At 42.2% G+C, this 14,599-nt stretch overlaps 1 protein-coding gene across 1 annotated transcript in view; it reads left to right on the top strand.

Moving 5' to 3' along the window:
* Positions 1 to 3,816: 3,816 nt before the first annotated feature.
* ly75 (lymphocyte antigen 75) overlaps positions 3,817 to 14,599 on the top strand; it is a 40,293-nt gene continuing 29,510 nt past the window's right edge. Inside the window, exons 1-5 of the mRNA XM_083662301.1 lie at positions 3,817 to 4,043; positions 4,889 to 5,269; positions 10,263 to 10,436; positions 10,893 to 11,054; positions 13,438 to 13,557. Of these exons, the coding sequence (XP_083518427.1) occupies positions 3,947 to 4,043; positions 4,889 to 5,269; positions 10,263 to 10,436; positions 10,893 to 11,054; positions 13,438 to 13,557 (934 nt within the window). The 5' untranslated portion in view covers positions 3,817 to 3,946. The remainder of the gene's footprint in view (positions 4,044 to 4,888; positions 5,270 to 10,262; positions 10,437 to 10,892; positions 11,055 to 13,437; positions 13,558 to 14,599) is intronic.

The following is a 14,599-nucleotide window of genomic DNA, read 5'->3' as shown; positions in this document are numbered from 1 at the left end:
TTTTGGTCGTAAAGGAGGCTTGAAAAGACACATGATAGTCCACACAAGAGATAAATCATTTAATTGCTCAGTCTGTGGTGACAGTTTTGGTCAGAAACAACACTTGACAGCACACATGGTAGTACACACAGGAGATAAACAATTGAATTGCTCAGTTTGTGGTAAAAGATTTGGTCATAAAGGAACCTGGAAATTACACATGGTAGTCCACACAGGAGAGAATCAATTTAAATGCTCAGACTGCTGTAACAGTTTTGGTCAAAAACAAACCCTGAAGACACACATGAAAGTCCACACACAGGAGATAATCTATTTAAATCCTCAATCTGTGGTAACAGTTTTGGTCAGAAACAACACTTGACAGCACACATGAGAGTCCACCCAGCAGGGGTAACTTAATATTGGGCTGGACAATACTTCAATATTATCAATGTCTATCAATGGAAACATTGTGAGACCACTGATCGAGTGATTTTCATAAAAATTCTGTTCTAAATGAATGATAAAATGCAAATGATTAGTGTCTCAAAATGAGATGAAACAAATGAGGGAATATTATTTGAAAATTACGTGGTTGTATCTCATATTATCCTACATTTCAATTGAGATGGAGTATTGTCATCTATTGAAAATTTGGATCAGGCATCGAAGGATGCCTGATGCGAAGGAGTGTGACTTTTATTATTTCTACTTTGCTTATTTTTAGATCTTAAAATGTCTACCTTCTTTCTTATCGAATAGAGTTGAACAAATTGTGCAATGAGGCTTGTGCAATTATCACGTCTTGCAGTGCATTTATTGCTGTCATTTTACTGCAATACTGTAGTTTCTCTGTGTAACTCTGGTTATTTGAGACGTTGTTTGTAATGTTGTGATACAGCTGTGTGCACTTTTTGCCCAAGACAAATTTCAGCTAAGGGACAATAAAGTTTATCTCATCATCTCATTTCATCTCATCTCTCATGATAAAAGTCCTAAATTCCCACATTGCCCTGCTGTAAATTACCCATGTTTTTTTTTTTTTCAAAATGTTTTTATTTACAGTTTGTTATCTTTACAATACATAGACTAAACAGGACCAACAACACAACAACAACACCAACACCCACACCTCTGCTCCTCCAATTTGTACATGGGTAATCTTAAATCATATTTTTTTTTAAAGTTAAACATCATACAAGTAAAGAAAATAAATAAAAACAATGAATCAAAAAGACATTCTAGCTTCCGGAACTGCACTGCCATCACGCTTCATCTTCTGCTAAATTTAAATTACCAACATAACTTATGAATGGCATCCAAATATCTTCAAATATATGTTGTTTAGCTTTCAATATGTAAGTAATCTTTTCAAGTGGAAGATTTGACAGCATCTGTCTAATCCATTGATTTGAGCTTGGTCTGTGAACCATTTTCCACAACAGTGCAATACATTTTTTAGCATTGAGCAAACCGAGATCTATAAATTTCATTTCACTTTTACTATAACTATGATTCTCTGGGTATAAACCTAGCAGAAAATGCTTAGGGTCCAGTGAGACTGGTTTTGAAATAATCTCCTCGATCATACTTCTTACCTCTTCCCAAATTACCCATGTTAAATACATTTTTGAAACCTGTGGTGCAAAAGAAAAGGTGAGAGGAGGTAGGAAGTGAGGCTCCATATCATAGTTTCAGTTGGCTAGGTCTCACCCTGGCACACAACCAGGCAGTAAGACAAATCAACCCAGAAACTGTGTCTGACTGTGTCTTAATGGTCACCTTGTATACAGTAGTGACATATAACCATTCGTGGGATGGACTTCAAACTCGGGGAGTGCGCTTAGGGGGGCCTGACGAAGTTCTCTGCCGAATTTGTGATATTCAGCATAGCACCACCTACTGGCAACACAAAATGTGGTTTACCTTGAGAACCATTCATCAGATTGACTTCAAACTCGGGGAGTGCACTTAGGGGGACCTGGCAGGGTTCAGTGCCGAGTTTCGTGCAATTCAGCATAGCGCCACCTACTGGAAACACAAAAAGTTGTTTCTCATGAACCGTTCATCTGATCAACTTCAAACTTGGGGAGTGTGCTGCTGGTAACCTGCCAGAGTGCAATGCCGATTTTCGTGCTATTCGGCATAGCGTCACCTACTGGCAACACAAAAAGTGGTTTATCTCGACAACCATTTGTCGGATCGACTTCAAACTCCGGGAGTGCGCTTAGGGGCACCTGACGGAGTTCAGTGCCAAAATTCGTATAGCACCACCTATTGGCAACACAAAAAGTGGTTTATCTCAGACCGTTTCGACCAATAGACCCTTCTCACGGGGGCCATTTTGTGTCGAGAAGCCAGGGTAAACACAGGTGCAAGCAAAACACTAATGAGGGTTTCCAACTTCCATGATTGGAATTTGGAAACCCTCATTAGTGTTTTGCTTGCACCTGTGTTTACCCTGGCTTCTCGACACAAAATGGCCCCCGTGAGAAGGGTCTATTGACTTCAAACTTGGGGAGTGTGGTGCTGGGAACCCAACAAAGTGCAGTGCCGAATTTCGTGCAATTTGGTATAGCGCCACCTACTGGCAACACAAAAAGTGGTTTATCTCGAGAACCATTCCTCCAATCTACTTAAAACTGGGGGAGTGCGCTGCTGGGAACCGCCCAGAACACTCACAGACCACACAACACAGTACCAGGCCACAGTCCCAGCAAACTAGATTTGATAATCTAGTCTTTCTGAAAATGGCGCCGTAGCAGATTTCAAGAGCATTGATTTTAGATCGCTTATCAAAGCACTCAGTCTTTGGCAGCAGCACCAAGGAAACCTCTGGAAAAAAGAGGCATATATGGGCCAAGTTTTCGTTGCTCTGAAAGCATTAATAATTCACAATATAGCTACTGGATTTCAAAATAATAAAATTGCGCTAGTTGACATTTAGGTGGGGTGGGGTGGGGTCCAAGCCCCAAGCAGCCTACACGTAACCCCAAACTGGCGAATGAAACAAAACACGGACAAAATCGAGTGGGCGATGTCTGTGTAGCCTACTGAGTTACTCTAAAGTGAAACCGATCGAGCTGCGTCATGCTAGCCCTAAAAAAACATGACAAGACCGGAAGTTGGGTGATGTTCCCTTCAAAATTAAAGTGTAGCCTACTTTTTCAGGTGGGGGGTTGGGCAACTGGACCAGTGTTGCCTTTAGAAGCAGACTTTTGTGTTATCTGGTATAGAGCGCTCTACATTACATTACATTAGATTAGATTAGATTAGTATGTATGATTGATTATTATATTGGTATGTTTTTCAAATTATGATAAAATGCGGTTTTTGTGACACCTCGCACATGAGCCTAAACTCAGTTTCTCTCCTCTGAGCCTTTGAACCTATGATCAGTACTTGTGTTGTATCCTGGTTGAGCTGTACAAAAATATCTGTGACATCCAGGCCTCTAAAATACAGTTAAAAAGTGAGTCAATCGGCCCAGTGTCAATGTGTCATCAGGAGACATAGGGAGACATAGAGCTGAGTGTCATCATCAGCATAGCTGTGGAAAGACACTGTAAACTTTCATGTAATGTAACGTAATGTTATGGGAGACCCCTCCCTACATGCACTGAACTTCAGGCAAATATTTCGGATGGCACAATTATTATTATTATTATTGTTGTTGTTGTTGTTGTTGTTGTTGTTGTTATAAAAAAAGGGGCGGGTAGTTTTATATTGAAACGTCTAATCGGAAGTTGTATTTTATATTCTCGCTAGCTTGATGCTCGTGTCAAAACGGGATTCTTTGGTGACGGTCTACAGTACACACACAGTTGACAGTTGGTACAGAAGTGGGTTAGTTAGTTAGATGATCAGTTTCGGCTTGGAGCTCAAATATTGATCGGCCTATATTCACAGTTCAACTCGCCGGGAGGCTTTTTCTGTATGAATCCGAAAAAGAGACTTTGTGGTGACCATGTTGAAGATACCCAAAGCCACACTTTGCCTTTGTTTCTTGATTGTGTGGTGGGAGACACTTCTCTCGGGAACTTGTGCGCAGGCTGTACATTCTGGTAAGTAGCCCACCTCTCTCAAACCTACGACGTTTCATTTAAAGTTGTTAAGACTAAAGAGATTTGACATCGTTCAATGAATTTGCTACCATGCTACATTTGACAGCAAACAAAGTGCACACTCATCGATGTAGGCTACTTCCGATCCCTGCCTCCCCAGTTGTTGTTAGCCAGCCATGTGTGGCATAAACAATCATTTACAATCACTCTAACGTCGTTTATATCCAGTAACTTGCACTAATGTTATATAGACCTAGACATAATTGGCCGCAAGTGAAGCTGTGATGTGTGATACGATGTGTTGACCATTTTATTTGGAAGGTGTAGTCCTTCAGACGTTCAAGTAAAGTGATTGCGTAGATGTTTGTGATTTCCCCCCCGCCTCGCCTCGCCTCGCCTCGCTATATTAATTTCCTTCTCATTTTGTTAGAATCATCCCTGTTTAACGTCTTTTTTAAGGCCCATAACTATAAAGATAAATAACTAAGTATTTACATATCGTAAAATGAAATGGCTAATGCAGTGTGAACACAGACATTCTATTTACTTATAACAATATACATATTTAATATTTATAGTTATCTTTATAGTTCTAGTTCTAAGTGTGAATGGCTTATGGGTGATTCTTTTTTTAATCTGTTATTTAACATAAGACATCACAAACAACCAGTAGCATTAATTTAAGCCCTATAGAGAACTGTAGCCTCAACTTAGATGATCTAAGTTGAAGCTACAGTTCTTGATCTAGATCTTGACGGAGACAAAAGACACAATGGAGATGTGCGGTTGAGGTAACCACATCCTTTTTGGATGCTGATTGTCTGTGTTTTGCTCTCTCGTCACAGACGCCGATGCGTTCACCATCCAGCACAGCGGCACAGAGATGTGCCTGGTGGCAGAGGCCACAGCAGCAGGCGTGAGCCTCGCCCCCTGTGCCGGCACCGGGTCGCAGTGGTGGAAGTGGGGTTCGGGCCACCGGCTCTTCCACGTCAACACGTCCCTCTGCCTGGGGTTGGCGCTACGGACCAAGAGCCTGTCCCTGTTCGACTGTGGCTCCACAGGCTCCAGCGCCATGCTGTGGTGGCGGTGCCTGGAAGGGGCTATCTACACTGCTTACCAGATGGGCCTGACCGTCAGCAACGGCAAGGTCGCCGGCAGGCGGGACTCGAGCGACGCCTGGAGGAGAGACGGCACCCAGGACAACATCTGCCAGCGGCCGTACCGAGGTGAGCATGCTTTCCCCTGGGCGAGGGTGAGGGCGAGACTGCTTACAGAGCTCAAAGCAGTAAGGGCTCGGCGGTATGCTATTTTTGATAGCTTTAAACCGTCCCCAATTTTTCCCAGCGGTATATGTTATTTCCATCGGATTAAAAACAAGGCTAGGTCGGAACCTAGCATATGGCCAGCGCGATAAAGCGTTCACGAGCAACGGCACTCAAATCGGCACTGGACAAAGCCAGATATAGGGCCCGCTTGCGCTGGCCAACAATCACATTCTAGGTCTTGGAGGGATCCACCTAACCTGGGAACCTGACAAATCTGCGAGCTCATGTTTTGATTGGCTCTGGCAGATGCGTCTGTCTGTCCCCCCGCCTCCCATTCGAAACAGATTTCCACCCGGCCTGAAACTTGGCCGGGCCAATCACAAGCGTTTAATACGATGACGACAGAGGAGCGCCGTTGACCGAGGCGCAGCTTGTGAACCGGCAAGGCAGGCAACTGCATGGGGTCCCAGGCCGTTAGCCCATCCCCCACCCACCCTCCTAGAGGGCTGACAAACTTCACAACACTGCAATGTCTCAAAATGTGGGGAATCCCCCCTGAACTGGTACCATTGCAGTGACAATTAGTACTAGGAAACCCCTAAAGGGGGCCCATTCGCATCTCTGTGCCCAGTGCAGCCGAGTGTAGCAAATTATAGATTATCCATACAGTATCATTAAAATAATAATTCCTTAATATGATTTACTCCGTCTGTCTCATGGGAACCAATGTGTTTTCTTGGAGTGAAAGCAGTTCTCTCCTAATCCCAGAGATAAGAGCCCAGTCTGTAACATTTCTGTTGTCCAGATAGCCTACCATAGTTATGACGAAGAACCTGTTCTGCAAGTATCAAATATTATTTGTATCATATCTGAATAGAACTCCTGTCTACTGTGGGTATTAGCTGTGACATCTGTTTATGACAAACAAGTCTTATCTGACCTTGCACACGTCATCTATTTTCCGGTATAAGATAGAAATATAATAATAATATAGAATGTTGATTATTTTTCCTTTTGCTGGACACTGTTGATGTCGTGCTGACATTGGCCTTGCTCGCGGGCAATAGAAAGAACACATATATTAACACTTCTCATATCTCCACTCTCTTATCATTAATTTATGGTTTTCATTTATATGATACATGTTTTTATGTATTTGACTATGTTTCTATTATGACATTTATTTATGACATTTCATTTTTGCTGTTAATATAGGCTAAAGGTGTGAAAATAAAAATGCTTACATTCTGATTGATATCTGATAAATGAATAGGGGTTGTGGGGAACAAGTAATAACAACTTAAGTCGGTCAGAAGGGCCCCGTGTTTTTTTCTGCCTGGTGCCCTGTCAGACTCTAGAATCGCCTCTGGACGTTGAGGCATTTTCGGCATACCAATCATACCAACGGCGAGAGACTGATCCTTGCAGTTTTTGACTTCCCTGGAATATATAACTGTTTTTTAAATAGCAGACTACCAAGTAATCACCCTTAAACAGTTATCAGGGCATTAACAGGAGGGATTTCGCATGGCAGAGCATTGGCACTTGCAGACCCACTCACAGTGAGTCGCTGAGTGAGTGATGAAGTTACACCATTGGTCGGCTGTGCCAAGTGTCACTGTAAGCGCTGGTTAGTAGAGTCGGTACTGTAGATCGCTAGCTGCTAGCCATTAGCTACAGATTGCTAGCTGACAGGAACGCCCCACCGTGGCTAGAGGTTGTTTTTCTAATTCCCTCTTCGGACAGTACTTGACTAGTTTTTTTTGAGGATTTGTCCTTTCAAAGTATTTTTTTTAAACTATACTTTTACTCTTACTCAAGTAATTTAAAATATATTCTACTTTAGTCGTTTTAAATGTACAGTAAATGAGTACATTCAGATTTTTGTTTTGCACACCACACTATGAAAAGAGCACGGCCGGTAGCATTGGGACTGCTCACTAACAGGTCCAGAATCACTTATGCATTTAGGAGCCCAAACTGGTGGCTCGTTAGTGCAGTGGCCAATTAAATGAAATTAAGCTCAGGACTGGCCAGTTTACAGGTGTCGTAGACAAAGTAAACCACAACATTTTAATTTTCACTTGACACCGCTGATAGCCAGAGAAAAATGATTGCATCTGATTGTGACATTGCTGCTGCTAGCGGTTCTAGCTCATCTGGCAACGGACAGAATCGCCAAAGTCAGTATGAAAGACAAGACAGACAAAGACAGGGACAGTTTAGGTAGCACTGACTGGTAATGTGCTAGATGTGTGAAATGTAATTTTTATGGTAAATCATTAAAATGTGAAACATTTTTAAACTAACGCAATTGTACTTTTACTTTTGAGTACCGGTACTTTTAAATCGTCTAGTTTTTTTTAATTCTTGAGTCATTTCCTGGACTAGTATTTTTTTTTACTTGTACTTGTTAATTTTCACTAAAGTAACAATACTTGTATTTGAGTAGGATTTGTCAGTACTCATTCCACCTCTGACACCAGTGGTCACGTACCAAATATTTTCCGTCTTTTACCTCTCTCCCTCTTTTGTATTTAACGACAGAAACATCTGATCGCTGTCTGTCTTTCAAAATGAAAGAGAACGAGATAGCGAGTGAGGTTTGAACAAGTGGTTTCTGACTTCCTCTGTCTTGTTGTCAGGTGTCATCTGTGTATACTATGAAAGTGTCTGTTTTTCACAAGTTCAAAGTGGCACATTGTCGCTACTCAGGAGAAGCGGTCGCATGATGACGCACGATTATGATCGCTTCTAAATAGTCTTTTGACATTATTTATTTGACAAATTTACAAAAAGCTGTCATTACTTTCATAGCATCTTTAGCCACACAGAGACAGCGATGGTGGAAACACTAAAGGCATTTATATATATATATATACGGTATATATATATATATATATATATATATATATATAATATTATATATATACTTTAATGATGGTAATGAAACAGACAGCGATCAAACCGTTTTGATCGCGATCAAAACTAATTTGTATCTCTTTCAAACTGATATTCCTTGTATCAAAACTTCGTCAGAGCTAAAAGATACTTTAAAACGTAAAAAAAATAATAATAAGGAAAAAAGTTTGTTCACGTTTGCATAGTACCTTTAAATGTAGTGTGAATGTAATTCTGAGCGTGTTCATTCTGACAGAGAATCCAGTCCCTGAAGCTGAGTTTACACCAACCATGTGATGTTTTACACATTTACAGATTCCACTTTAGTGACATGTGAACAAACAGGTTTTTACAGTTTAACTATAGCGTTTATGCGTGGTGCAAAGATCTAGATCTAGATCTAGATTGGTGCTTTGTTATCTCTCTGTGTGGTTAGTTGAAGGGATTGGCCTACTTTTGAAAACGAGTGTGATCAGTGGAACGTATGTGTCTCTGGTAAGCTGGGGGACTTCCTCCTGGTGGTTTGCTTATGGTTATTGAGTGCCTTTACTTGTCTTCATTTGTTCATTGTCAGGTGGTAAAAGTTAAGATAACGTCTTGCTTTTACTTTTGTTTCACTGTTTCACTTTTTGTTTTCCGTTGAAAATCTGCTCTACCTTCATATCTTAAGCTCTGCTTATCAAATGTCATGTTTCTTTTTCTCTACAACATGCCCAAACTGTCTATAGATGTAGGCTAATAGTCGAGGTTCACAGCTCGGGGGAGCCTGTTGGTCATTTTCTAGACCTAATTATCTGACTTTGGAGGACGTTCATATGACATTTCCAGGATTTGTCCCCCCACACTATATCTGATAGCACATGAATGCACAATAACATACCAGTGGAAAATTGCTTTAGCTTTTTAGCTCATTTCAATAACATGCCTAAAATATACTAAACCTGCCCAAACACTCGTACTTCATCAAATCTTGTATACTGGCTGATAACACAACAACACAAAAGCAACAACAATTCATACTACTGTATATAACCAAGGATATGATGGACTTCTAATGCAATACTGGATTATGGATATCGTAAATAGCTAAAAATATATATATAAAGTGCACAAAATAACGATAATATAGCTGCACAGGATTATTAATCCAAATAGCAGAGATACAGTGATTACTTCACTAGATGCTGAGGTTTCTGCCTCTCAAAGCTCACTTTCTGGCATGTACTCTGTTTAGGAAAAAACGCCTCTCTAAGAATTCCACCGCCCTCGTGCCCCCCCGCCTACATTTCAGTCGTATTCCGATAAATGACGGTATCGTAGTGTTTTGGATTACCGTACTGTATTTATCACTCAGCAGTTGTGACGTTATCCCAGACTGTTAAGGCATCATGACTTATAACATCTTTCTACAAACCTTGTGTAGCCTCAACAAGTGCATGAATGTATGAAAGGTGTTGTTGTCTATATCCACAACTGTCATAGAAAAAAAACCTTTGGTTCAGATTCAGATATCATTTATTCACCATTTATGTCATGTAACATATAGGAACTTGCTTCATTGTTTGGATATATGCTTGTCCAGAATAAATAAACGTCAAAGTCTCGAGTGGTTTTAGCTGATGTCGTTTTCACTTGTGCTACTTGTGGTGTGTAGTACTTCGGAAATAAGCGAATGTCACAAATCAAACTTTCACCTTTGTCCGAGTCTTAAGTTCACCGACGGTTGTTCATACTTGCTTCATTCAGTATCTTTGTCTGAGATTATTTGTTGGAAATCCTCTACTTGGCCTGTGTTTGGGTGTCATGAGATTGCGAGATGGTTTGTCTGGCGTTATGCAACAACACCCCACCTCTCACTTCACACTCCGCCCCCCCTCGCCCCCCCCCCCCCCCCCCCCCCCCCCCCCACACACACACACACACACACACACACACACCCACACCACACCACACCACACCACACACACCCAAGTGATGCTTGAGCCCTTGTGATTGGTCTAAAAGCTTTTCTCTTTGTGGTCTGGGCCGTCTCTCTCTCTCCTCTCTTGTGTAGTCGTCCACACCGCCGACGGGAACTCTGCCGGCGCCCCCTGCGACTTCCCCTTCCGCTACAACGGCAGCTGGCATCATGGCTGCCTCCCCGACGACAGCGCCCCCGGCCTGTCGTGGTGTGCCACCACCTCTGACTACGACCAGGACAAGAAGATGGGAAACTGCCTAAAAGCGGGCATGTTGCATTTAATGACTTCTCATCCTCACTCTCAGCGCTCCTTTGGCTTGTTAAGATAGCGACTATGGAGACCGGCAGACGTTTTGAATATGACGTCGAATTTCCTGGTTGCCATTATGCGAGGGCCATCTAAATTGGTCTCCTCTATTTCCTTGGCATGGCTTTATTATTGTTATTGTTATTATTATTATTATTATTATTATTATTATTATTATTATTATTATTATTATTATTATTATTATTATTATTATTATTTTCCAGCTTTGATAACAATGACCTAAAATGTCTGCTCTCAAATGAATGTGTGCAGGCTATTTTCTTAAATTTTTTCTCTTGGATGAAATTTTTTAAAACACGTCCAGGATCAACAGAATGGAATAATCATAATCATATTCATAATAATCATAATACTACACATGACAGTCACACTCTCTCCTCTCCTTGCCTTCACAGAGGAGGGTTGCCAGACTCTGTTTGCGGGGCCGGAAGGGGGATACTGCTATGAGTTTGTCAGCGGTGCGGCCGTGACCTGGCAGGAAGCTCTGGACTCGTGCCGGAGCCAAGGAGCTGATCTGCTCAGCCTGTCCACTGCAGACGAACTCTCCTCCCCCACCTGTAAGACCTGCCTCACTGCCTCCTTCTGCTGCTAACCATAGAGACACTGCGGAGCGCGTCATCATTCAGAAACCACGCCCAAAACGGGGGAAAACACAAACTCTCGTCCAATCCTGGCGTTCTCCTGGCTATGTCGCGTGCATGGTCGGGTCTGGCACAAAAAGATCGTATATACAGAAGATGAACACTCCAACTTACTTCATTGACAGCAACATCCACATTTTTCTTCTTGCCAATTCTCAATGGCTTCCTTGTTTTCCTCGGGAGTACACAAAAACTTTAACTGGCCATTTTTTACATTTGTTGTCTGCGCAGCCCCACCACACAACAGCTTTTAGCTATGTTTAATTCAAGGAAAATGACGCTGGTGTGTGGAAATGAACGGGAGCTTTTTCCCCCATGATGGGCGTGGCCTATTTCATGCAGTGTCTCTATCTCCTAGTCAAGTGCGACGAGTGTCGCCTCCTTGTTTATGTTTCCAGTCAGTCATTTTGTGGCCAGTTTGAGCGTCTCTCCGCCTACTGTTGGCCCACTGTGCCATTTTGAAGAATGCAAGAAAGTGGGCGGCGCCAAGAGCAGTTCTTTATCGTTCGTGTGCCAGTTGTCTTCGTGCACAGCTGCTGCATCTCCAGCTGCTGCATCTCCAGCTGCTTATTTTAACCACCGGAGGCGGAGGGCAAATTCAGCCAGGCTGAACGAGATCAAATATGTCACCGGCGGTACCTTTGTGCTCAGATGTTGACAATATGACATAATTGTTGTATATTTCAAAACTACATACTAGTACTAAATACTCATTTACAACTCAGGAAAGAGTTTCAGTGTGGAGTTTGTGGTATTTAGAGCACAGCTGAATGATATGAGACAAACTGACACCAGCTTAGTTTTGCAAAGATGAAAGACAATTAACTTTTTTGGGGGAGGTTCAATTTGCTTTGACTTTGTTACATTTTCCATGACAGGAAGTTTGCAACTTTGCTTTGGTATGATAGGCAGTCAGTTGGGTTCCCCCCCACAGTATTTGTGACTGTAATTGAAAGGTCCTTACACATCGGGAGCGTATTTTTCGTGCGATTAATTTGCATGTCAATAATATTTTCCGAACCTATATCAGTCAATGCAACCGTACATACCAACGGCGAAGTTTCGCCCAGCGTTATTGCGGCGTTTATTTTTTCGGACCAAGGTCGATTTTTCAGAAATTCGCTTCCGACGTGTACACATCTGTTGCTGTGATTGACAGGTGGGTCAAAATTCGCATCGCAATTTCGTGCTGTATATTCGCATCGCTCTTGGTGTGTAACAGCCTTTAGTTCTCTTAACTGAGGCTTGAGAGCCTCTTATTTCCTCTCTTTGACACGCAGAATATCTTAAAATGATTTGCGCTAGGCTGAAAACGATCTGCCTTGAAGTATCATACCAACTTATTTTGGAAAATGTAGAATTATGACCCATACTATTTCAGTCTCAAAGAACACTGACAGGCAGCACGGATGATCCATGCAAACACATGTTTTCCGTTTTACATCAGATAATTGAATGAAAAAGAAGACGAATTTAGACAAAAGTTCAACAAACAATATAAATATTTCAGATCAGTAATCAGTAATCACTAATCAGTGATCAGTAATCTAACCACAGTTCATGCACTCTTTAACAATGGGTCTTTTGCATGATTTTGATCCCGGTGGTTGTGTGTGGAGGGTGTCACATGCAGCCAGAGCTTCTGATGGTCTTGTTTGTTTGTTGACGAGGGAGTGCAGCAGATCTGGAGTCGGTGTGAACAGTTGAACACCACTTTGGGAGTGACGGTTAGATCAACCGCAGTTCCTGTAAACTGGCCAAACAGGTTGATTGATGGCTTTGCCTAAAATAACCTCTTGTCTGTTTCACTTAAGAATAACGCTCCACAACTATTGTTATAAACGATAAGCGGTTGGATTGGATTGTACTGGATTGTACAAACTTTGACAGTTTACAGTTTGGACCTCACTGTTAGTAGCAGTGTTCTTTTTGATATAAATATACACAGTGAAAGCTAAAATAGTATACAGTAGTCTGTCTCTTCCTGTATGTTTTTTTCTCCCTCACTGTCTGTCTGTCTGTCTAGGTCCAAGATAGAAATATATTTTCTTGGTCCATTTACAGAATCCTTGCATTTTATTATATTACATTCACTGGTCGAAAGTGATCTAATTTGCTCATATTAGACTCATGATTTCTCGTTATCTCGGTGCATTCCGGTGCTGTTGTGTAACGTGTGTGTGTGTGTGTGTGTGCACGTGTGTGTGTGTGTGTGTGTGTGTGCACGTGTGTGTGTGTGTGTGTGTGTGTGTGTGTGTGTGTGTGTGTGTGTGCATGTGTGTATGTGTGTGTGTTGTAGTTATGGGCGGCCTGGGCAGAATGCCTGAGAAGATGTGGATGGGCCTTCACCAGCTGGACAGCTCTCAGGGCTGGCAGTGGTCGGACAGCTCCCCTCTCTCCTACCTGCGCTGGGAAGCAGGTGAGACTGAGAGACACACGTTTTTGCGATGATGGCGGTATCTGTGTTTGCTCTTTTTTTCATTTTGGGAGAGCGTTTGGAGTAAAGGGATACATATCTCATCCAATTAAAAATAAAAAAAATTATAATCCAGTTTCAGAAACATCACATGTCTGCGCTTCGTGCTCCCTGCCCCAACAGTTGAGAAGCATTTTTTTGCCGGCCAGGGATTGTACACCACATGGCCCTAGAAAAACACGTTCAGGAAGCTGTCTGACACAACGTTTCTTCTAAGACAGAAAACTGCATCCTCTTGTGATCTGATCATAGAGACACTGCAAAACGCGTCATCATTCAGAAGCCACGCCCAAGTCGCGAACTGTCGTTCGCAAGCAAGTCGTGAACTCAGTTGGCCTAGAGCAGTGTCCCTTTTCATTGCCCAAACAACGCTGGATAAACGATCCCACACAGTGGCCTGAAGTGAAATACTATGACATGAGCTTTTAGGCATGTTTAAATGAATGGAAATAATGCTGGTGTAACATCAGACAGATGGCATCAGACGCGCTGGCGTTCTCCTACAGTATTTCACGTAGTTGAACACTCCAACTTACTTCCTTGACAGCTAAATTCACATTTTCTTCTCGCGAATGCTCAATAGCTTCCTTGTTTTGCTCGGGAGTACAAAAAAACTTTAATTGGCGATTGCAGCCCACCACACAACAGCTTTTAGCTATGTTTAATTCAAGGAAAATGACGCTGGTGAATGGGACTGAACGGAGCGATTTCCCCTGTGATGGGCGTGGCCTATTTCATGCAGTGTCTCTATTGCAGCAATCAGTACTGGGATTTCAATATTCTTTCAATTCATCTTTCAGCCCTGATGATCAAGCCGAGCTGTTGTTGTTGCTGCTGCCCTTCTATAAACTGACACTCGGTGTCAGTCAGAGGAACAGTGAGGCCAGTGTTGTAAAGCAGCTCATTGTGACTGCTTATTGGACACAGTGTGGCGCTGGGATTGTTTAGTGTTGTTGAACAACCCGTTACTGCTGCTGAATGGATC

Source organism: Poromitra crassiceps (genome assembly GCF_964638095.1).
Source record: "Poromitra crassiceps genome assembly, chromosome: 28".
Taxonomy (NCBI): Eukaryota; Metazoa; Chordata; class Actinopteri; order Beryciformes; family Melamphaidae; genus Poromitra; species Poromitra crassiceps.
The sequence above is the reverse complement of the archived record's forward strand: the minus strand, read 5'-3'. Positions and strand labels throughout refer to the sequence as shown.